The sequence below is a fragment of the Rhipicephalus microplus genome, chromosome X (genome assembly GCF_043290135.1).
Source record: "Rhipicephalus microplus isolate Deutch F79 chromosome X, USDA_Rmic, whole genome shotgun sequence".
In the NCBI taxonomy this organism is placed as follows: domain Eukaryota; kingdom Metazoa; phylum Arthropoda; class Arachnida; order Ixodida; family Ixodidae; genus Rhipicephalus; species Rhipicephalus microplus.
In genome coordinates, this window is record NC_134710.1 from 422,815,660 (window position 1) to 422,838,994 (window position 23,335).

The window sequence follows — 23,335 nt, forward strand, 5'->3', positions numbered from 1 at the left end:
AGTGCCCAAAGGAACTTCTTTGTGGGCAAGCTGGTAAAGCAGCATTGCTCAAGTCACTTATGAAAAAGGTGGGATAAGAGAGAACAAAGTGAAGTGGCGAACTTCGGCCCTTCACTTTCTCCTCTTCTGCCTCCCCTTTTTTATGAGAAGTACTTTGCGCCAAAGCCAAGTGTGCCTACGCAATACTAGTAGCATCTATCATGAATTTGGTTGATTGTGAGTGATGGGTTCACACCAAATTATGTTAATGGCACAACACATTTATTAAGCACACGCACAGCACTCTAGCATGTGAAAAATGTACAAAACAAATACCAATAACAACTCAGCCTCGACATGCACACAAACCACACTAAAGTCTCAGCCATCCTAAACTAAGTCAGGCAACCCTATCCTTTAGTGCTGCTTATAGTTCAAGCTATTCGAGCCAACTTTACTTGGCAAAGCTGATAGGTTCCTGGCCAAAGTTCATGATTGGTTCTCGCTGAGTCTTCGTCCATCGTCATTGGATGACATCGTCGCTGACATGGTGAAGGCTTCCGAGAATAGGCCTAGTGGCTTTCGGCGATACCCGATGCTACGAGCCAACATGGCCCACTGGGGCTGTATTGGGCCGCATGCTTTGAAGGGGGCCTGAGCCAGGAATGTTGAAGATTGCCTTGCGCAGCTGCTGTGTCCTGAGCAGCCTCAATCGAACTAGGTTGAGGTCTCTGGTCATTTCTCGAGACACCCATGTCACCCTCTTCAGAGTCAAAGCCCTCACACTTTCATCGCCAGTGCATCTGCTGGAGACATAACACTTTTTAAAATAAACTAGAGGAGACTTTGGTGCTGCGATCGTTCAGTGACCATGACAATGATGGCTAGTACATGAATTTGCTAGTCCTCGTGCTTGTGGGCTTCAAACGCACTTGCGGCTTTGTTTATTGCAGTGTTTTGGTTTTGTTTTGAACGAAAAAACAAAATGTTGTGAACTTCGTGACCCGATTTAAAATGGTGAGCCTAAATGATTAAGGTAGTGAATTGCAACTGCCGAACATTTGCTGACTGTTGTTTCATGGCAAAGCGGCTCTATATCATGCGAAGCTAAACTGAGCAGAAAGTACGAAGATTCGGCAAATCTATGTACTACCCATCACAGCCAAGTTTGGGGTGTGCCCAATATGCACGGAAATAAAAAAATCTGGTTTCTCGCAACCAAACTGGGGGTGCGTCTATTATGCGAGTAAATATGGTATTGTATGAAACTCTATGCACTGAATAATCCCAATGCTTCACCCACTCATCATCATTCATTTCGTAATGATGCAGTGATCTTTATTTTATCTTACGGCTTGGTTAACATGCTTCAAATTTTTAGAATCTTTCAAGCGCACACTTGAGCCCCTTCACAACTTGATCATCTTTTTGATTCTGAAGGGCTTGTGTCAACATCTTTCGCAGCCAAGATAGCCTGCACAATCGATTGCTACGAACATGGCTACCATATTTATTCACATAATTCTTGCACTTCCTTTCGTGGAACCCGATTAAAAGTTGGGGGTGCGAAAATTATGCAAGGACCGAGGAAAAAAAAAATGAAGTGGCTGCAAATCAGGATTTTGATGCTAGGAACTCACTAGAAGCTTTGAGAAGTACTAATCAAGAATTAATAATAAAACCGCAAGTTCAACACAAGGCATGAGATATTTGCGACTCCAAAGTTGAACGCAAATAGTAGAATTTTGAAATACTGTACGCAAAGCTAGCAGGCATTGCGTTAGAATTTGTCACTTAACAAAAACCCACAATGTCGACGTTGGGCAAACACGGAATCGTCCCTAAACCTTCTGACAAAATAAAGTTTTGCCATCAATTCCACTCTAAGCCACACAGAAGGCCCAGCGCGTCCTGGTGGCTTTCAGCTGCCCATGCTGCCATCACCAATAGCGAACATAAAGTTCGTCAATTCCAAAGTGCCCACTGGCAGCCCTGTTGCTTTTGTTTAGTACATGATCAATCACTTTCAACTTCAAAGCAGCCTTGTAGGTTCCGTATCGCCCCATGGTGTAACCACAGAAAGGACACAACAACCGCAATGCGCGCTTGCCACTTTGGCTTGGCATGGCTAGGATCAGGGCTTCATTAGTTACTATTACACGTAACGTTTAACAGATGGCGCAAGGCTGTCGCACGCTACTATCATCATTAGTGGTGCGATAATTACCCCCAGAAAAAAAATTGTAGTATTGTTGGGCAAAGTGGGGTGTGCGAGAAATATGCAAGTGCGAGAATTACGTGAATAAATATGGTATATCATATGCAAAATATCAACAATTAAAATAGCTGGGAAGGTATTTAACATGATTTTTAAAGTTTGCGTGCGCAATCAAGCAAGGAAATCCCCGGTAACTCCCTTACGCGCTACAATACAAGTTGTGATGGCTTTTCTTTTAGCCGCATTCGTTCCAGCAGATTACCAGTCAGCAACTGTTCGCAAGTTTAAGGCCGCAGTGCTGTCTCGTTTCATGTTCGAACAGACTTCTTGATGCATACTGTGCAGAGATAAAGAAAGATAGGGAGGTTAACCAGAAGAGGAGTCCTGTTTGTTACCCTGTACTTGGGAAGCAGAAAAAGGAGTGTAAAAAATGAAAGAGAAGAAGAGTTGGTGACAGAAAAAAGAAAATGTAGTGACTGGAGCACTATTCAAGCACTAAAAAGCAACATTGTCCGCAAACAGTCACAGTCTGTCTCTAAGTCCGATTGCTTACAGGAACCACAACAACACTCTCAGAGCAGTTCGTGATGCAGACCGGGCAGGCCAGGGCCCCAGGATTTTGTTCTCTGTCAGGAGGTGGTTGTTTAGCTGGCCTAGTGAGGTTGCTCTTTCGCAGTTGAAGTGGGTGCAATCAAAGAGAATGTGCACGGCTGTTTCGCTGCACCCGCCCACTTCACATGAAGGGCTGACAGTCAGTCAGTCACAGACGGGCCAGCAAGGCAGTGTCACGTCGTGATATGCTGAGCAGCAGATGTAACTGGAGGTCAGGGTCCAAAGTATATAGTCGTGCACTTGTGAATGTCGATGAATGCCACAAGTTACACGTTAGACGACGGGCTAGCACAAGAAGTTTCTTTGTGGCGTCAGATCTTGAAAGGGGAGTGTAGACACTGCTGACACCGTCATAGGCAGATCGGGCAGCAGTGTCCGCTTGTTCAGTGTTCTGAACGCCACAAGCCACTGCAATAGGAATTCGTGCCCTTTTTCAATTGTATCATGGCGAACTTGCCTGATTTTCGCTATGAGATGCTCATGAAAGTATAATGTAAAGCGAATAGTAAACTTCGGAGGGTTGCTTTGCTATGGCAACAGAGCTCACGAATTAGGTGCCTGCTCTATAATAAACTGAAAAGTGGCACAGAGGGTTACAATTTTAGCTGGTGTAGTTGAAGTGGCATGAAAAAATTTCAGTTGTACTGTAATAAATCTTGCTGGAATTATTTTGGCGGCAGTTGAGCTTGTAGCCATAACCAGAGTCCTTCAATGCTTTTCTGGTCACGAAACTCCGCCGTCACTCTATGGGAGAGCTTCATACGCTGCCCAAAACTGCCGCGATGCGGCGTCACTGCGCCACAGAGGGCATCGTTCGGGCTGCTCGCGTACTGAAACAGACTGAAACGCATGCGCACAGCGAGACAAACTGGTGGAAGAAGTGTGCGTGCGTGTCCGAGTTAGCCAAAATGTTGTGAGACGATGATGCCTAACACGTGTTGCGTGCCAGGGTGCCGTTCCGGCTACAGAGGAACGACCGAGAAGGTGTCGTCGTTTTCTTTTCCACCTGACAAGGACCAGCGCGAGAAATAGAAACGGGCCATACCGCGGCAGGAAAGTGGCGACTTCAACTTTGAGTCCAAATAAACACGTGTGTGTGCGAAGCATTTCGACGCCTCGGACATTGTCACTACTTATGATTTCAATATCAACGGCGACGCCGTGTCCCTGGAGCGCGACAAGCCAACGCTGAAGGCTGACGCTGTCCCAAGTATTTTTGGTGGCCTTCCTTCGTATCTCACGAAGCGTAAACCTCGACCCCGCTCATCGACAAATCGATCACCGCGCAAACGAGCACGTGAGTCGTCGTGCGAGACGGAGGAGCAACGAGCATCGCCGACGACCTGTTCAGACCGCACCGATGCTGCATCAGTGAATGAAGGTATGTAAGCGCTAGGCCAGATTACATCCGTGTCGTCGTGTATGAGGGTATCGTCTGAGCCTGTAAATTTGAAACTGCATGACTTGTTTTTCTTCACTCCTTTTCTTCTTCCTTTTTTTTTCTTTTTTTTAGCAGATGTGGCACTGACCAGTGAAACGGTCGAAACCTACCACACGGACACAGCTTGTCAGACAGACCGCTTGGTTGACTGTGCCAGCTGTGCAGCAGTGCAAAAGTTGAGGTGCCAACTTCGTGCTGCGAAGCAGCAGCTTCGGCAATGCCAAACAAAACTCGCCGAGTTCCGAAAGAAGACTGCCAAGTACGAACAACAACAGCAGAGCCTTCAAAGACTTTCCGATCGCGAGAAACTGATTATTGATCAGTGCGTGATGAAGGCAAACGCGAAGTCTGCAAGAGCCGTACGGTAAGCTTCAAGCACTACTTAACGAATATGGTTTACGTGTAAAGGCGATGGAATATTCACGTGGTAATTTTAGATATTCACCAAATTAAAAGCTACATATCCGTTGTTTTCTGAGCAAGTGTCGGCTCCATTCAAAATCAGCTAAGCGTTCAAAACTACCATGAAATACGTTTTCTGCTTGAGTCCACCTTTACTGCGCTGACTCTAATACTTTAAATCATGAAACAATGATTTTCGTCCATATAAAAAATGTGCCCTTTTTACTACTACGAGTGGCTTATTCACACCCTCATAACCATGTTATCGTGATGTGTTGATCTTTTTTTCACACCTTACTGCTATTGTTTTGAGCACGTTTATAAACAGACAGTGAATGATTGTTCTTATGCGCAGTTTCGTTGAAAACTTGGAGATCCAATGTGCACTTATTTTCTCTATTAATTGTTCTGGATTGAGAATGCACCATAGATCTGTGTCATTTATAGTGGCCTGCTCTCATTATGAAGGTTTTGGCCTGCATGTTGATCAGGTTTCCACTGTGTACACAGTGCAATGTGCATGTTCACATTACCCCTTGGCATGTAGTTACACTTGGTTAACAGCAATGTGTCTTTATGCTTGATAGCATTATGGAAGCACTGTGCTAGCATGTTTGTGCATGTGAATGAGATTTGCACCCTTTCCTTACCAGGTATAAGAAAGACTGGTTATATGACTGCCTGCTTTTGAAAACGAAGTCCACATCTGTGTATACATATCTCCAAGAGAACAACTTTCTACCCTTGCCAAATCCACGCACACTCTACTGCTATATGAAGAGCTTGAAAGCCGATTTTGGCTTTGATGCGCATGTATTTACTGTGCTCAAGAAAAAGCTGCTCACTTCCCCTGAAAGTGAACGACGAGGTTTGAAAGCACATTACTTAACCTGAATGCTGTGTGGTTTTGCCTTTCTGAAGTGATAGAAATTAATTTTTTTTTCTTTCAGGTGTGCTCATGTTCGACGAAATGAGTGTCAGGAAAAGTTTGCACGTCCGAGAGTCTGACATGAAAGTCGTTGGTAAGGTTGACTTTGGAGAACATACCAGGCCAGCAGACCGTGAAAAGGATGCTGATCATGTTTTGGTCTTCCTGTTTCGACCCTTTCTGGGGGGATGGTCGCAGACTGTGGGTACCTTTTGTGCATCAAGTGCTGCCCCGGGATCAATACTTGCAAAGGTTGTGCTTCAGTGCATTGTACACTTGTGTAATGCTGGCGCAGTTATAGATGCTGTGACATGTGATAATTCAACTACCAATCGGTGTGCCTTGAGGTCCTTAGGTAAGTGTTTAACACACAAGCTCTGCTGCAGACTATCTGGAAAGGTATAATTTATTAGTTGCTCATTTCTTTCAGGAATTCGTGGTGACATGAAAGACCAGCAGGTGTCGTTTCAGCACCCATGCGACCCCTCTAAGGTTATCTATGCTATCATTGATCCACCACACATATTTAAATGTATTAGAAATAACCTGCAGAAAGTTGGGAAGTTTTTGGTAAGTGAAATAATTACTGTTCCTGTGATATAGTCACTCATATGATCTCATCTCGAGTGACATTCTAACATTCCTTCTTTCTACAGCTGCCTCAAGGTCGGGAAGTGTATCATGATCATTATGCAGCACTTCTAGAGTATGAAGAGCAACAGTCAGGGCTGCGTGCTGTACCAAAGCTGACGAGGGCACATATATACCCAAACGCTTTTCAGAAAATGAGCGTCAAACTTGCTGTTCGAGTAAGGCGCCCAACACTCAAGTGCACTTAGAAAACAAAAAAAAAAAATGGCCTTTTTGATGTGACTCACAGTGAAATGCAATACAAAAAATTTCTTTTCAGCTCTTCAGTGAATCCAGAGCTACAGCCATGATATTTTACAGTGAGCAGGAATCATGCAAAAAGCTTCACGGGTCTGCGGGAACATCTGAATTCATCAGACAAATGAACAGATTGTTTGACTGCTTGAACTTCCGCAGGCCTGAACACGTGCAGTACAGTGAAGCTGAGCATGTTGACGTAAGAATTATTACTTTGCTCTTGCACACATTTCTGATCTCAGGCTAAATTCTTTCTTACTTTATAGACACTGAAAGAGAGAATCTCATGGTTGGACAGATGCTGCAAATACATCGAAAGTCTGCCAAAGCAAAGGCAGGTCTGCTTTTTAAGCAAGCCCACCTGTGAGGCGCTGAGAATAACTTTGCTCAGCCCAATATCACTGGTTGAAAACCTCCTTACCTCAGGGTTTTGCTACGTACTGGTGGGAAAGTTTGGACAGGACCCATTAGAGGTAAGCATGTGCACGTTCTCGCTTTATAGTTAAATAGTAATCCTTATTTTTTCTTTCGGAGATTTTTTGGCATTATCAGGCACGTGGCTGGTGACGGAGGACAACCAACAGTCCAGCAATTTCTGTTCATTTATAGAATGCTCTCAGTCAGAAATCTTGTCCAGCCGCCTCAGCGAGCATCAGTTGTAGGAGACGGCCCACAACTCCTCCTGAAGCTCCAAGACCTATTCCAGAAGGAAAAACCTGCTGCCTGTCACGTGAGCAAGAATATATTAACAGGGGTTGAAAGGGTAGAAATCTGAGCCAGATGGTAAGAATTCGTCAGGGAAAACAAAATGAAAAAAAAAAGTGCAGGCAAGGAAGAACACAGTACAAACGCTATGCGGAGCGATATCTCCTGAATAGAATAAAACTGATCAAAGCGTATTAGTTCTTTAACTAAGTTTTCAGGATAGTTTTTAGGCTGCATGCATTTAGGTGTGAATTTTCTCATTTCTAGCCACACTAAGCTGTATGAGCATTACATATGTGTCAGGGGACTGTGCAGTGCAGGCAGTATCAAAGATTTTGCAGCCATTAATTTGGAGAAGCCGAGCTGATTTCTGATAAAGCCTGGATTTCGTCATACAAAAGGTGTAAAGCAATACTAGGCATTCAGTACATCTTTTTCGTTAGGTGCACTTTCTATGTTCAGCACACCAGCAATACAGTGTTTGCATTTCTGGCGGACTGTTTGGCTATTCTCTTTGATAAAGTACTTCTGGAGCCAGGAGAAACTGTGGAGCAGGCTTCACTTTTGCAACATCAGCAGTCTCCTAAGGAGAAGATCTTGGACTACCTCGCTGGATACGTTGCAAAGAAGTTTTCCTCGCTGAGATGCTCAAGCTGCGTAGAAAGTCTGAGGAGTTCAGAACGACCGGCAACTGGCCTGATTCTTGTTAAGTCTAAAGGTTTTCTCCTTGTGCCCTCCAGCCAGCTCGTCACACTCCTTCAAATTGTGGAGGATCACATGGAAGCGCACACAGTTGAAAAAACTGCTTGTTCTGGTGTGTACATGAATATTGTGGAGGATGTTTTGATGGACCCTCGGACTGCTTCAGCTGCTGTCGGTTGCAAGTCACATTTTGTGAGCACGACTGCAGAAGTTGTTCAGTTTTTTCTCAAGGTGCGTTTGCATTTTTTTACGAGAGAAAGAAACAAACAAACAGATGCAAGCGAAAGGGTGCGCTTCATGTCCAGCAGGGGGTGGTAAAAAACCAAACACTCAAAGGTAACTCTGCACCCAATCCATATCTCACATATGTTGCTGTCCATTCTTCACGTTTTTTAATTAGCTTTTCATGAACTGTGCACTGGTGTTCTGTGTATGTGGTTTGTTTTAAATAAAATTAATAAATGGTTGTGCTTGCATATTGCTTTCGCACAGGCACCTTGTATGTATTTTTCTTGTTGAATTATTTTTTTCCTTCTGACACTGACAACAATATTAGCATCGATGATTGGAATATCTTAACCCCTCGTATATAGTCGGCCATTAGAAGAATCAAAATAACTTCTTGTGTGTTTTTGTCGAAATCACGAGCGGCTTAAGTTACTGGTTTACTGTCTCTTCTATATGAGACTGCTTATAAAACAATGGCCTAATTAAAATACACTGTCAACTGTGTTCGACCTTACTTTTCACGTTCGTCATGATCATAAACTAAACGTCGCACCGATTGACTGATGGGATTTTACGTCCCAAAACCAGCTGTGATTATGACAGACGCCCCGTGGTGGAGGGCTCCGGAACGAATTTGACCACTTTAACGTGTACCAAACTCCAAACTCCAAGTACACGGGCCTCAACATTTCGCCTCAACCAAAATGCAGCCGCCGCGGCCGGGATTAGATCTCGCAACCTTCAGATCTGTAGCCGGGTGCCATAACCGCTAGAACACCGTGGCAGGGCAACACGCCGCACCGAAGACTGCTATGAGGTTAGTATTGCTGGCATTTAAGGACTCTGATATTACATATATTGTACCTAAGGCTCGTAGAGGGATTTAATCGTTCGGTCCAGAAATTTGAAGCGCATAGAACAGGTGTTTTTTTTTTTTTCTTGTCATGAAAAGAAGGCATTCTACGGAAGCATTTCTTGCAGTAATGGTTTAATTGTTTGGGTTTTCTGTTGCGAATAAAATGACACCAGGAGTCTGATAATGTTCACAGTTTAATAGAAATTGAGCGGCCGTGCCGTGCGAACCATCTGGCCTTATGCGAAACTTTGCGCAGTCGAGAGATTTCGCTCACTTCCGGGCGAATGGACGTGTAACAACTCGTATGTTCACCTCTGTTTACATGTGGCACAGCAAGTGTGTTATTGCGAATGTACAGTGTCTGATTTCAGGCAAATTTTGAAAAGCTGGACCAGTTGCAGTATTGCGACGAACGAGCGGCGCTCCCCCGACCCTGACGGCTGCATTTCGACGAGGCGAAACGCAAGAGCAGAAAAAAAGGCGTGCACTTTGATTTACATGCATATAAAAACAACCCCAGCTGTTAAACATTAATCAAGAATCCCCCACTACGACGTGTATCAAAATCATATCATCGTTATGGTGCGGCAAACCCCGAATTTTTGTCATTTTCGACTGCGACTGCCGCGAGCTGCTTGTCCAGAGCTGTTAGTTTTTTTCTCCTGGGTGCTCATTTCAAGGCAGACGGCGCGTTCACGCAGTCACCGACGCATGCTGAATGTTCCAAGTAAATGAGGGAAAGTGAAACGACTTTTGCAGAAGTTTAGAAAGCTTGAAAATCAAAGCAGACCAACACACTACCGCAGCGGTAGCGGACGGCAGCATGCCCTCACGAGCACAGCTGCGCCCCTAGCGGCCAGTGCTGGCTCCATATGAAGCTGAGGCGGCACTTTCGTGACCAGAAAAGCATTGAAGGACTCTGCCATAACTGAACCGTCTGTGTGAATATGGGTGGGTGTGAGCACTGTTCACCTCGAGTAAATACAGCAATGCAGCCTGTATAGGTGCAAATGATGACATTCTTGCCTTCTTTGTAACACCTGACACGTTAAGGCGCACTTTAGGCCGATGTAATGCCTGCCAAGTTCAAGAATTCTGAATCCGGGAGATTTCTGCAATAGGTAGGGGAGGGGGTTGCCACGCTGAATTATTTTCCACCATTTCTTTTGCTACACAAGAAAACAACACAAATACATCGCGAATAACATGAAGGGGAAAAGAGTCTCAATTGCAAGCTGTAGAGGTCTCATAATGGCTTGGAGTGGCCGAACAAGGGTAGGGTTTCCCACTAAGGTGAGAGTCTCAAAGTGGGAGCGTAAATAATCCCAAAATTTCACATAATCAAAACAACTAGAAAAATATACTTCCGTCATAATAACTCGCGTATGTCTCTGGGACATGCGTAAACGGACAGGACGGCGCAGCTCGCTGCCACAAGAGCGCAGGTCGAAGCTTTTCTCACTACTAGATTATTTTGACAAGAATGCCAAAACACTTCAGCCCTTTTTACGTCTTTACTGCCTTTAACCGCTGCATTAGCCGCATGCCTCTCGGAGGTCGTTGATCACTATCGTGTCGCCGAAACCACGGTTTGGTGTGCGACAGTTGTGGCAAACAGTAGTTCCGTTTTCGACCCGCATGCACTGTCTGCACACGTACGTTTAAAACTAAGCTGTTTTATGCCATCTAAGATCGCATCTGCCACGGTTTTGTCTACAGTGTATGCCGAAAGCAGCGTTGCTTTGGCTGGTGGAGCGTTGGACGCATACACATTTTCGGAATTATGTCAGTTACGTCGATACTATACACGGTCGCGTCAACAACGACCGCGGTTTTGTCGACTGTAGAAGACAGTGCGTGCGCTAGCCATACACGTACTTACGAAGCTTCGATCATGCTGCTCTTGGCCATCGTTCGATGGTTTCGGTATCAAAGTTCACATCACCTGCCACAATTAGGAAAAGTGTTGGGAACATTAGAATTTCGGTCCAATGAATACAGTGAAATTCGGATTCAAGTATTCATACTACCATACTCTACCATACTCCACCCGAAACTTGAGTACGCCTCTTTTATATGGAACCCACACCACATGTTTCTTATCAACAAACTGGAATCTTTGCAAAATAAGGCAGCACGTTTTATTTCTGGTAATTATTAACAGCAATCAAGCATCACAAAAATAAAGTATGAACTTGGTCTCACCCCCTTGCAGACTAAGAAAAATATGCCTGTTAGCTTTTTTTCCATCAGCTTTTTCATCAACCAAGTACATTCTCTCAAGTGCATATCATACTTGTCAAAAAGATTTTTCCCCGCATCAATCACAAATTTAAGGTTGAGCAACCCTTTGCACGTACTAACCTATTACAGTCTTCACGCTTACACCAAGCTATCTCAGAATAGAATCATCTCCCCAGTAACATGGTTGAAGTAACTGACCACGCAGTATTTAAAAACGCTTTAAATGAAGCGTCGTTATAAAACTACATCTTAGCCTATAGGTGTTAGCGACTATTCTTAACACGAAAAATGTGTATCCTAATCATGTTGTCACGATGCCTGTATATGCAAGACAAACAATGTGGGTAGAATTCTTGTATAACGAAAGAAATGCAGTACGTTGATGTCGATTGATGAGAAGTGTACAACTAGGAATTTCTATTTTGATTCACAGTTTCTTTTTTTTTCTCACTTTATTTTGTTTCTATTGCACTTTACATGAAATGTTATGCTCCCCCTATGTAATGCCTACGTTGGGTTCCATGGGTACATAAACGAAAAAAAAAAAAGAATTGTGATTTTCGGGATTTTCATGACAACCATACATATGAAAGAAATGGTCGAAATGCGGGAGTCTTCGGACAATCCGGGAGACTTGGCAGGTATGCGATGTAGGCAGCATAAAGGCGAGGGAGGTCTTGCTGCAGGCATATACATAGTTTGAAGGTAAAGAAGTACTATGGGCTGCAATATGACCGAGTGTTGTATGCGACCTTTCTGCAGGTAAAGAGGCCATATGGTGTGAGGGTACCCTTGCAAGGTGTCGAATATGCACCCTGAGGGAGTTCATAGTTACGTATGTGGTAATAGGATGATCTCTAGCCATGACAGTTATTGCCGCTGTAAATGCACATTTAAAAAGACCGAGGCACGTTCCTAGAGCTTGAGCTTGCAGCCGTTGAAGTACACGCAGATGAGTTTTGCAGGTGTTTCCCATCACAGGGAGACTGTATTTTACAAAGTCAAGAAACCAGGCATTGTAGAGCATTGTTGTATCCAGCGGCACCAGAACTTAAACTGGTTATAAATGAGGAGCCTGTAATTAATACTTTCTCACATGCTGCAGCAAATAATGTGTCGTGTTATGACTAACAGGCGCTAAGCCACACTTTGCAGCAATTTCTGAGTCAGTATCACTCTAAGAGTTAACGAACTAGCTTTACCTACCTGTAGCCCTTGCGCTGGCCCTGCAGCTGATACGAGGAGTCTACAAACCGGGCACATGACTCCGGCACTTCGATCTGAAAGCGGTTTTTGCCAGATCCCACAAAAGCTGCCTTACAGCGGAAGCGCTGGCTCTGCTGGGCCAGGTATTCCTGCAGGGCCTTGTTCGCTTCCTGCACACCACACATGAACACATGATAAAGTTCTGAAAAGGCTAACTGATTTCAGGCATGGCTTGCATGACAAGCACTAACTTTTTACTACACCTCTCAAATAAACAACCTGCATTTTACAAAAGACAGCAGTGATTATATTTCTAGAGTATCTCAACCCCACATGCTGATGAAGTGTCATACAGTCACTGTCCATTTTTTCAGACCCCTTAAAGAGAAAAAAGATCATTTTAAAATAAAGCAGTTAAAAAAAAAGTCATGTTCTTTTTAGATTACTGAAGCTGTCAAGTCACTCCTGCCATGTCCAATATAACTGTCAATGCCTGCCAGCATATTTATCTGGCTATGTGATGCTCACAGGGTAGTTGTAGTACCGAGTGGCTCCCCTCCTAACAGTGGTGTAACAAAATACAGTAAAACCTCGTTAATTCGAACTTGGTTATTTGGAAATCCGCTTAATTCAAAGGATTTCTGCAGTTCAGTGTTTTTCAATGTAAGTTAGAGTGGATAATTTAAAGTGGCGGCCGGCACCAGTCCCGTTATTTCAAAAACTTTGGGTTCCATGTGCCAGTTCGAGATCCAGATTTTGCGGCGAATCAGCAGAAACGACGGCCATTAATTGCCACAAGGCTATGCGACATATTGATACAAATGAGTGACAGCTAAAGCACCCCAGTTTCACTACATTTAGCGCAAAAAAAAAAAAAAAAAGTCTCGTGTTCAACCAAAACATGCGCCTGCAAAAAACGTGCCGTGCTTCACTGCAACACAATGACACGCGGGCCGCTTATTGCATGTCTCTCGCAATGTCAGCGGGTCATGGTTTACCCACTCTTCCTGGGATTGTAAAGAAATTAATAAAGAACAGTTTAGGAGAAATTGCGATGTATGCGAACCTCCGAAGGACGGTTGCTCCAGCAACTCGTGTCTTTGCACTGCTGGCGGAGTTCTTGACAGCAACACCTACTTCGAAAACTAAGTTCGAAAGTTTCAAAGATCATTTTTTCCAGCCAAAACACATCGTGAGCTTTATCATACTGGCCACTATTAAATTCCTATTTATAATGGAAAGAATGTGTAAATAGTGAGATTATGATGTGCTGACACAGCGAGGTAACTACTGTGTTGCAGTAAAGATGTCTTGTTTCCTGCAGATGCACATTTCAGTCGATCACGGCCGCATTTTATTATTTTTTCTTTTCGGTGGCAGCAGTGACGTCTACCATTCGTTCATGTTCACGGCAAAATGAAGACCAGGTATTGCTGGAAAACATAACCTTTGGAGCCGCAAGCTAGCCGGCACAGCAAACGACGAGCACAGATTAGTTTCAATAGTTCTAAGTTGTTGGCATGACACTTTTTATATGTTCTTTTAATTCAAAAACCCGCTTAATTCGAAGCTTTCTTGCAGCCCCATTGACTTCGAATTAACAAGGTTTTACTGTACATGACTTTGGGAGCAGTCCAGGAAGCTCGCAAAAGTGCCTTCTGTAGCATCCAAAAAGACATTTAGGAGCAGATTAGAAACAGCCAGAAAGCCCTTTTCGATCAAGTTTGAAGCAGTCAGAATGTTCAGAGCGCATGTAGCTCTGTTTCACAGCACTTGTGAAGCAGTCCAATGTAGCATTTTTGAAACAATAATCTAAATTGTGCAATAGCCTGTATATTGCGATTAAAATTATATAAATACTTTGGCTGGTTCTTGCTGTCGTTGCCATCATTCTCATGCCTCATGTAAATTAAAAATTTACCCTCACGCATTACATTTTCTACCTGCGGGTGAAAGCGCACATGTGGGGCAATGATCGCGCCTAATGCAAGGATCAAACAAGAAAGCTTATCTCCATCGCTCAGAGGGCACATGCGGCAGCTTAATCTTACTCTCCTGAGTCGAAGCAGAGATGTCGAAGCAGAGAAAAAAAAATGCTGAGCATAAAAAGATAAGAATAGTAGGGGAAAGGGAGGTGCTCGAGCAGCAACTGTAAACTTTGGTTCTAAGAATGAAGCCGCGATTGCTGCCGTCTTGGCAGACATTAGCTTGCACACACTTTTACGTGTTGTGCTTTCATCGCAATGAGATTGTGGGAAAAGAGCATTTCTCTAATAATACCTTTGTTTGGGAAAGATTATCCGTCATCAGAGTAAACTTGAAAAGCGCAAATGACGGAGACAAAACACATACAACAGGACTGGTGCTTAACCCTTTGTGCGACAAAGGGACATATGGGTCCCACTTTTCCGTTTGCAGAAAGAATTTTCTCCCACACCACGCGCTGCAATTAGCACAACGTAATGTCAATCATATTATACCTAAGTCGTTGTGATCTCAAGTAAAATATTTTACCACGCTTTTGAAGGGCGGATGTGGTGTTACAATGATGTTGAAATTCAATCAATTACGAAAGCTTCCGAATTTTCCCCTTCTTGAGATATATAGAACCTAACGATCAAAATGCCTGTAAATTTCCTTTTAAAATGCGAAGCATTTCTTAGCGAACTTCGGCGACTTTGGGCGTATCTATCTATCTAGCCGCCTAAGACCTTTAGCTCTCCTTGCCGTTTCGATAATGCTATCGATACCAAACTTGGTATGGCATAACATGACTGTATGAAGAACATATCTGACTAGTCATAACATGAAAATCATGACATGTATGTCATGAATGTCATGGTTTACATTTCACGGTCCTGCAGCTCTTGTGGTGGTTTCATTCGCATACAATGTTGCAAAACTGGTATGATATGACATGATTGCATGGTGAACACAAGGGACAGACCCTAACATGAATATCATGAGATGCGTGTCATGTAACATGACTACATAATGCACTCGTGGTCATTTCGCTAGCGTTATATGTACCAAATTTGGTATTACGGTACATGAATGACTGACAAAGGTATGTGACTGGTGCAAGCATGATAAACATAAGTTGCGTGTCAAGTAACAACATGACTACATGCCAAACTCATGATGCGCTCGCGGCCCTTTCACTAGCTTCACATGTACCAAACTCGGTATTACACGACGCGAACGGACGACATAGGAAAATGACACATCCAAATATGATAATCACGACAAGCATGTCCTGTAAGAACCTACATGCCAAACTGATGATGCGCTCGCGGCCGTTTCCCTAGCTTCACATATGCCAAATTTGGTATTACGTGACGCCAATAGATGACGAAGGTATGTGACTGGTGCAAACATGACAATCATGAGATGCGTGTCATGTGAGAAAATAACTACATGTCACAGTCAAGGCGGCAATAAATTTCGACGTTACCTGGCACGCGTTCTCGCCGGCGTTGATTCCGTCACGTCATGCCAGCATTGTCACGCCAGGCGCCGGTCCTGCCATATACTCGCAGGCGTACGCCGCGCTGCGTTACTTTGATGCATGTGCGTTACAGTACGTCCGGTGTCCCTCCGTCACAAAAAAAGGGAAAGGCAGTGTTGTCTGAACAATGCATTGGGGCGAAATCCGGTCGCCGTCGGGCCGGGCCGACGGACGCTAGTCGTGCCTGGCTTCAGAGTGCTCGCGTTTTGCTAACGTAGTGTCGCTGTGCCCAGTGTGCGCGCACATCAACGCTACATAGGAGTATATTGGGCCCTTCATGATGCACTCGCGGCCGTTTTGCTAGCTCCACATATACCAACTTTGGTGTTATGTGACGTAAATGGATGACGAAAGTATATGACTGGTGCAAACATGATAATCTTCACACGCATGTCATGCAAGAACATGACAACATATCATGCTCATAGCGTGCTCGCGGCCATCTCGCTATCTCCACATAAATTTGGTATCACATGATGTGAATAGATGAAGGTAAACGACACATCCAAACATGATAATCATGACACGGAAGTCATGTACGGCATCATTTACCTCCACCTCGTAACATTGTGCTGATTTTAAAGAGACATATGCTACGCTTATTATCGATTCCCACTGTACGTGGGATCTGCCAATTTTTTTTTCCCTGCTTTCTGAAAGAGGTGATGCCATCGCATGCCATCGCTTCCTGCCATCGCATATTTTGTTAGCTTGTGTGATAACTTGACCGACAAATGCATCGGAACAATCCACTATGAAATCGTCCCCCTCAACCCTCAACACGATGCCGAATAATGATGGGTAGAAATAATTTTCTTGATGTCATATAGCTCTTAAACTAGGCACATGTTCAGGGACAACATCTCTACTTGAGAATTTCGGCAGCTAAAGCAAAAGAATAGCCATGAAGCAAAAAAGAGGGGTTTATGTATGCAGTGAAGTAGGCTTTACAGAAACAAACCGCAGAATTTTCAAGACACATATCAAACGCAAGTGCAGGTGGTGTTGTTCGCACAACTATCCTCTTCACAGCTTGAGAAGTGATATGCAGTGCCACTTGCTTTAGCCACTTCATCTCAAAATACCCACTGATTAGACTTGTGCTAATAGTCAATTTTAGGTTCGAAGCGAATAGTGATTTTGGTAGAATAATTTTGAATCGAATTTGAATCGTATATATATGTCACTAAAGAACGGATTATAGGCAAATGCCTATTTGGCTCCTTGCATTCCTATCCTGCCATTTGAATATATTGCCACATTGAATGTGCAGCACCAAGAGAACAACGAAGAACACGGGCAGCGAGAGAAGACGAGGTTCTCTTCCGATCAGTTTGCCAGTGTTCTGGTACAATTAAAGTGAGTTTCCTGTATTCGACTGCTGCTGTTTCTGCATTGTGACACTGGTGGAGGCGCTGGGTACATGTTCGGGACGCCTGACAACAGCCCCGCATCTAGTCAAGAAAGACTTCCGCGCAACGACACCCCCGTTCACCGCAGCAGCCGGCGCCTGTTAGGCCTCAGCCCGGAGTTTGGTCCATTGCCGGAAAGCGTGACTGTACCAGAAAGCATGACGGCGCCTGGAAGCACTGGCCCCAACATGTCCAGCCCAAACACGACACAGGTAAATGTTTTGAACCCTCGACTTCTGGTTGACTTCCACGGAAACGCATATGAGGATGCACATGACTGGCTCGAGGAATTTGAGCACACAGCGAATGTTAACGGGTGGAACACCACACAGAAACTGGGCTACGTTTATTTTCCGCTCCAAGACGGAGCCCGAACGTGGTTCACGAATCGCGTGTGGTCGTCTTGGGACGAGTTCCGGCAGAAGTTCCTCGACACGTTCGCGAGCACTGAAAGACGAGAAATCGCACAGCATATTCTCAAGTCACGGATTCAGAAACCAAATGAATCCGTTACGATGTTTGTTGAGAACATGACGTGGCTATTTCGTCGAGCAGATCCTGCCCGAAGCCAAAAAGATTAGCCCCCTCATGCGGGGCGTTAAGGAGCAGCTCTTCGCTGGTCTCGTACGAAACCCACCTACAAGTGTGGAGGAATTTTCCAAGGAGGCGACATCTATCGAGCGCGCACTGCATCTACGTTATCGCCAGTATGACCGCCCAACCCACAGTGCACCGACCAGCGTGGCAGCCACGACCACAGCAACAACATCCGACGAAGGTTCTTTGCGCCAACTAATACGAGAAATCGTACAAGAAAAGGTCAAGAAGCTCGTCGCCAAACCGAATGACTGCGCGATCGCCTCAGTAACGGAAGTTGTACGCCAGGAGATCAGGCAAGCGCTCTCGCTTCCTGAGCCGAACACGAGCACGCCCAGGGCAAGCTATGCAGACGTAGTCCGCCGACAGCCAGGGAACGTGCCGACACCACATCAGTACCACCAGCAATATCTGCCGACAGCGCCTTGGTACTACAGAGAAACTTCGACGCCGAGGCGGCCACCACTTCGCAAAACTGACATCTGGCGTAACCCTGATTATAGGCCCCTGTGCCTTTTCACTGTGGGAAAGTAGGCCACATCGTTCGGTATTGCTTGTATCGTGCCGCAGGGTACCAAGAATTTCCTTTCACTGTACCTCGGCGCCATTTCTACGGAACACCTGATGTCGACTCGAGTGTCATGACCCCGCGGGATGTTCCTCCTGGGTTTCGGTCACGCTCACCCTCTCCTGGGCGTTATTCTCCATCCTCTAGACGGAGCACCACTGACATGCCAAGAGGGAGATCTCCTAGTCCACGCCGGGGAAACTAAAAGCAGCGACCTCAGGGGGGAAGGTTGCGAATCGACGAAGTGCTGAAATTCCCCCAATACTGCCGAGTGAAGAGAGACACATTTTCAATGAATCGACGAAAGATGGGGTTGTTAGTGCCGAAGTTGCAATTACGATTGACGGACATGACGTCAAGGCATTGGTCAACACTGGTGCGGACTTCTCAATAATGAGTAAGAGTCTGGCAGACACGCTCAGGAAGGTTAGAATGGAATGGACAGGACCGCAGATTAGAGGAGCTGGAGAGCAGCTACTCACACCTACCGGAAAGTGCACTGCAAGAATGAAGATAGGGGATGCATCCTGCGTCGCCACTTTTGTTATTCTTTCAGAGTGTTGCAAACAGGCAATCTTGGGGATGGATTTCTTGCGTGAATATGGTGCCATCATCAATATTCTGGACGGTGTACTGACCTTTTCAGCGGATCAAAGCGCAGTGCTACACCGAAAATCCCTGCGAGTCATTGACGATGTGACCGTACCTCCGTTATCGTGCCGCCTTGTTTCAGTCATGTGCAGCAAGCAGAATACTGGAGAAGGAATCGCTGAACAAGTATTGACGCTTCTACTCTCTCGCGGTGTTGCAATTGCCAGAAGTATCGTCAATGTTGTGTGCGGTGAAGCAGAGGTTCTGTTGACGAATTTTACCAACGAGCGACGACACATTACCGAAGGCACTACAGTTGTCTACTTCGACGAGATCACCGAAATCCGCGAGTGCTGTGTAGTACAACAGGACGAGACGCAAGCCACGTCAGCCCCACCACCTATTGACGTAAGCACGGATTTGTCACCTGCGCAGAGACAGCGTCTAGTAGATCTTCTTCACCAGTTCAAAGACTGTTTTTCATCGACCTCGAGGGTCAGTCAAACGCCACTGATGAAGCATCGGATAATAACAGAGGAGACGGCAAGGCCAATACGACAGAACCGATACCGCGAGGCACCGAAAGAGCGTGAAGCAATCCAGGAACAAGTGAAGAAAACGCTCGATGATGATGTCATCCAGCCGTCAAGAAGTCCTTGGGCATCGCCGGTCGTGCTGGTTAAATAAAAAGATGGAAGCTTGCGATTTTGTGTCCACTACCGCAAGCTGAACCGTGTGACAAAAAAAGACGTATACCCATTACCGCGCATCGATGATTCACTCGACAGGCTGAGATATGCACGCTACTTTTCGTCGATGGACCTCAAAAGTGGGTATTGGCAAATTGAGGTCGACGAGCGAGATAGAGAAAAAACGGCTTTTGTAACGCCTGACAGGCTTTATGAATTTAAAGCCTTGCCATTCGGATTGTGCTCAGCCCCCGCAACATTTCAGAGACTGATGGATACCGTTCTGCCAGGCCTTAAGTGGCAGACATGTGTGGTCTATCTGGACGACGTCATTGTTTTTTAAAAAACATTTGAGGAACACCTGAGCAGGCTGCTATCAGTATTCAGGGCAATAAGGTCTGCCGGCCTGACACTGAAACCCGAGAAGTGTCATTTCGGTTTCAAGGAACTCCAATTTTTAGGCCTTGTGGCGAGCCATGAAGGTGTTCGACCTAACCCAATAAGATTGCGGCCGTCAGAAAATTTCCGGTTCCAAAAAGACAAGAATGCAGTCAGGCATTTCCTTGGCCTATGCGCATACTACCGAAGGTTTATTGCCAATTTCTCCCACATAGCCTTGCCGTTAACACGACTCACAAGAGAAGACGTTTCGTTCACATGGGGCGACGATCAACAGGTGGCATTTGACGATCTCCGACAATGCCTGCAGACTCCGCCTGGGCTTGCTCACTTTGATGAGGATGCTCCTACCATGGTCCACACAGATGCCAGCAACGTGTGTTTAGGCACTGTACTCATCCAGTGGCGAAACTCAGCCGAGCGTGTGATCGCATAAGCTAGCAGGACGCTTTCCCACGCCGAGTCCAACTACTCCACAACAAAAAAAGAGTGTCTTGCTGTCGTATGGGCGGTTATGAAGTTTCGTTCGTACCTCTATGGTCGTTCCTTCCACGTAGTCAGCGACCATCATTCCCTCTGCTGGCTGACCAACTTGAAAGACCCGTCTGGTCGGCTCGCACGGTGGAGCTTACGCCTTCAAGAGTTTGATATGACGGTCGTGTATAAGTCCGGACGGCAGCACGCCGACGCCGATTGCTTATCAAGGTCACCGATAAAGCGCGACGATGACACAGAAGATGACAGCATGGCGTTTGTAGGAGTCGTTGACACCACTACGATTTCGTGCAAGTAGAAAGAAGACAAAGAGTTGCTTCCCCTTATTAAATTTTTGAATAGCCGAACAACAACCGTCCCTAGAAGATTTGCAAGGAGCCTGCCGTCATTCTGCTTACGTAGTGGTGTTCTCTATAAGAAGAACTTTTCTCCCTGAAGAAGCACTCACCTACTTGTCGTTCCGACGTCACTCCGTGAGGAGATACTTTGTGCTTGCCACGATGAGCCAACGTCAGGTCATCTCGGATACACACGTACATTGGCCAGAATCCAACAGAAATACTACTGGCCAAGACTTCCAGCTATTGTGAAGCCTTACGTTCGCATGTGCCTTGATTGCCAATGACGAAAATCGCCACCGTTAAAACCAGCTAGACTATTACAATCAATTCCCCACGGAACCTTTTGCACAAATTGGAATGGATCTCCTTGGACCATATCCAACTGCCCATGCTGGCAACAAGTGGGTAATAGTCGCCACTGATTATCTTACGCGCTACGCGGAAACAAAGGCTTTGTCAAGTGGCACCGCCGTTGAACCGCACGATTCTTCGTGGAAAATATCGTCCTGAGGCACGGTGCTCCGACAATCATAATAACGGATCGAGGTGCCGCTTTCACGGCCGCGCTCCCGAAGACAGTGCTTGAGCTCAGTGGAACAGCCCATCGGAAAACCACTTCCTATCATCCATAAACCAACGGCTTAACAGAACGCCTCAATAAGACTATTGCCGACATGTTGAGTATGTACGTTGACGTGGATCACAAGAACTGGGACGACATTCTACCGTACATCACGTTCGCCTATAATACAGCGCAGCAAGAAACTACACGAAGAACGGCGTTCAGTCTCCTTCATGGCCGTGAAGTGACGACGATGCTCGACGCCATGTTACTGCACGACTGCAATGACATCGATTTGGATGCTGCATCTTTTACCCAACGAGCAGAAGAAGCGAGGCAGCTTGCGCACGTCCGAATCACCCAGCAGCAAAATTACGACGCCCAACGTTATAATCTGCGACACTGACATGTCGTCTATCGGGCTGGCGACGAAGTCTGGGTATGGAGTCCTATCCGCCGCCGGGGACTGCCTGAAAAATTGCTGAAGAAGTATTTTGGCCCCTACACAGTTTTACAACGCCTGAGCGACGTTAATTATGTGGTCGTTCCTGAAAGCCCCTCGACAACTCGCCAGCAAAAACCAGAAATCGTGCACGTTGTGCGAATGAAGCCCTACTTTTCGAACTGATTTACACCATACATCTACTACACCGTCTTTTGTAGAAGAGCATTGGGACGCTGCTCTCTGGAGGGGGGCAAGTGCCACATTGAATATGCAGCACCAAGAGAACAACGAAGAACACGGGCAGCGAGAGAAGAAGACGAGGTTATCTTCCGGTCAGTTTGCCAGTGTTCTGGTACAATTAAAGTGAGTTTCCTGTATTCGACTGCTGCTGTTTTTGCATTGTGACAATATGAGCATGAATTAGAGGTTAAGAAGGGCTTTTATGGTGTTTTCATAGTGCCTATATATGCCTGTTTCCCAGATGAGTGCATATATGAGCGCTATTCAAGCCCAAATTTTCTTTTCGAGCATAGTGTGAAGCTGCTATTGATGTAAAAAAGGCAACATTGATATTTCCAGACACTATAAGCTTCAACGAAGACAAAGCTGGCATGCTGTGAGCGATTGGAGAAGGAGCGTAAGGAGTGAAAAAGACGCTATTTCTGCAGTCCTAAGTGGAAGCACGTCTCAGCGTCTGCACTAACAGGAGGAGAGAGAACTAAAGATGGGGAAAGAAAATAAAAGTGACGTATATGGCCTAGAACGCATCATCCCGATCCCCTTCTACTGACAGCTGTCCAGCGCCCTGAAGGAACTGAAGAACCACCCTGAAAACGTGGTGCTGCGGTGGAAAAAAGGAGTACGTTTTTTCTGGGCTGCCGCGGATAGCTAGAGAACAAATGAAAAACCATGAAGGACCACTCATTAAATGCTCTTGTTGATTCAGTAGAATCGAATGTGGCCAAATCGATATATTTTATACAGCGAGGCCTGAGACAGGCCCCGGCACGTTTACAATCAAAGGTGTATTTAGCATACATTCTCCGTATGCTTCAATACGCTTGTTCTGTGTGAGATCTCTTGTCATGTCTTTAAGTGACAAACATGAAAAAATACACAGTACAGGGCTTCAAAGTTCGTCCTAAGCCATTACTCAGAAGTTATAGCTGTAACATAATGGAAAAAAAGAGCTAGGATGGGAATTGCCATCATCGCATCGAATTAAACTGCGGTAAAAGCTCCTCTGTCAAGCCTTTAATGTAAAACTCGCATTCGAAAATAAATGTACCTAAACAGTCTTCTTCACACAATAGTAATTA

The 23,335-nt window shown here is 45.3% G+C and overlaps 1 protein-coding gene across 2 annotated transcripts in view; it reads right to left on the minus strand.

The window, feature by feature from the left end:
• The window catches only part of LOC119160937 (DNA mismatch repair protein Msh6), a 619,403-nt gene that overhangs the window by 212,534 nt on the left and 383,534 nt on the right, over positions 1-23,335 (minus strand). For both annotated transcript variants that reach the window (XM_075880344.1, XM_037413220.2), the window contains one exon: positions 12,410-12,579. In XM_075880344.1, the coding sequence (XP_075736459.1) occupies positions 12,410-12,579 (170 nt within the window). The remainder of the gene's footprint in view (positions 1-12,409; positions 12,580-23,335) is intronic.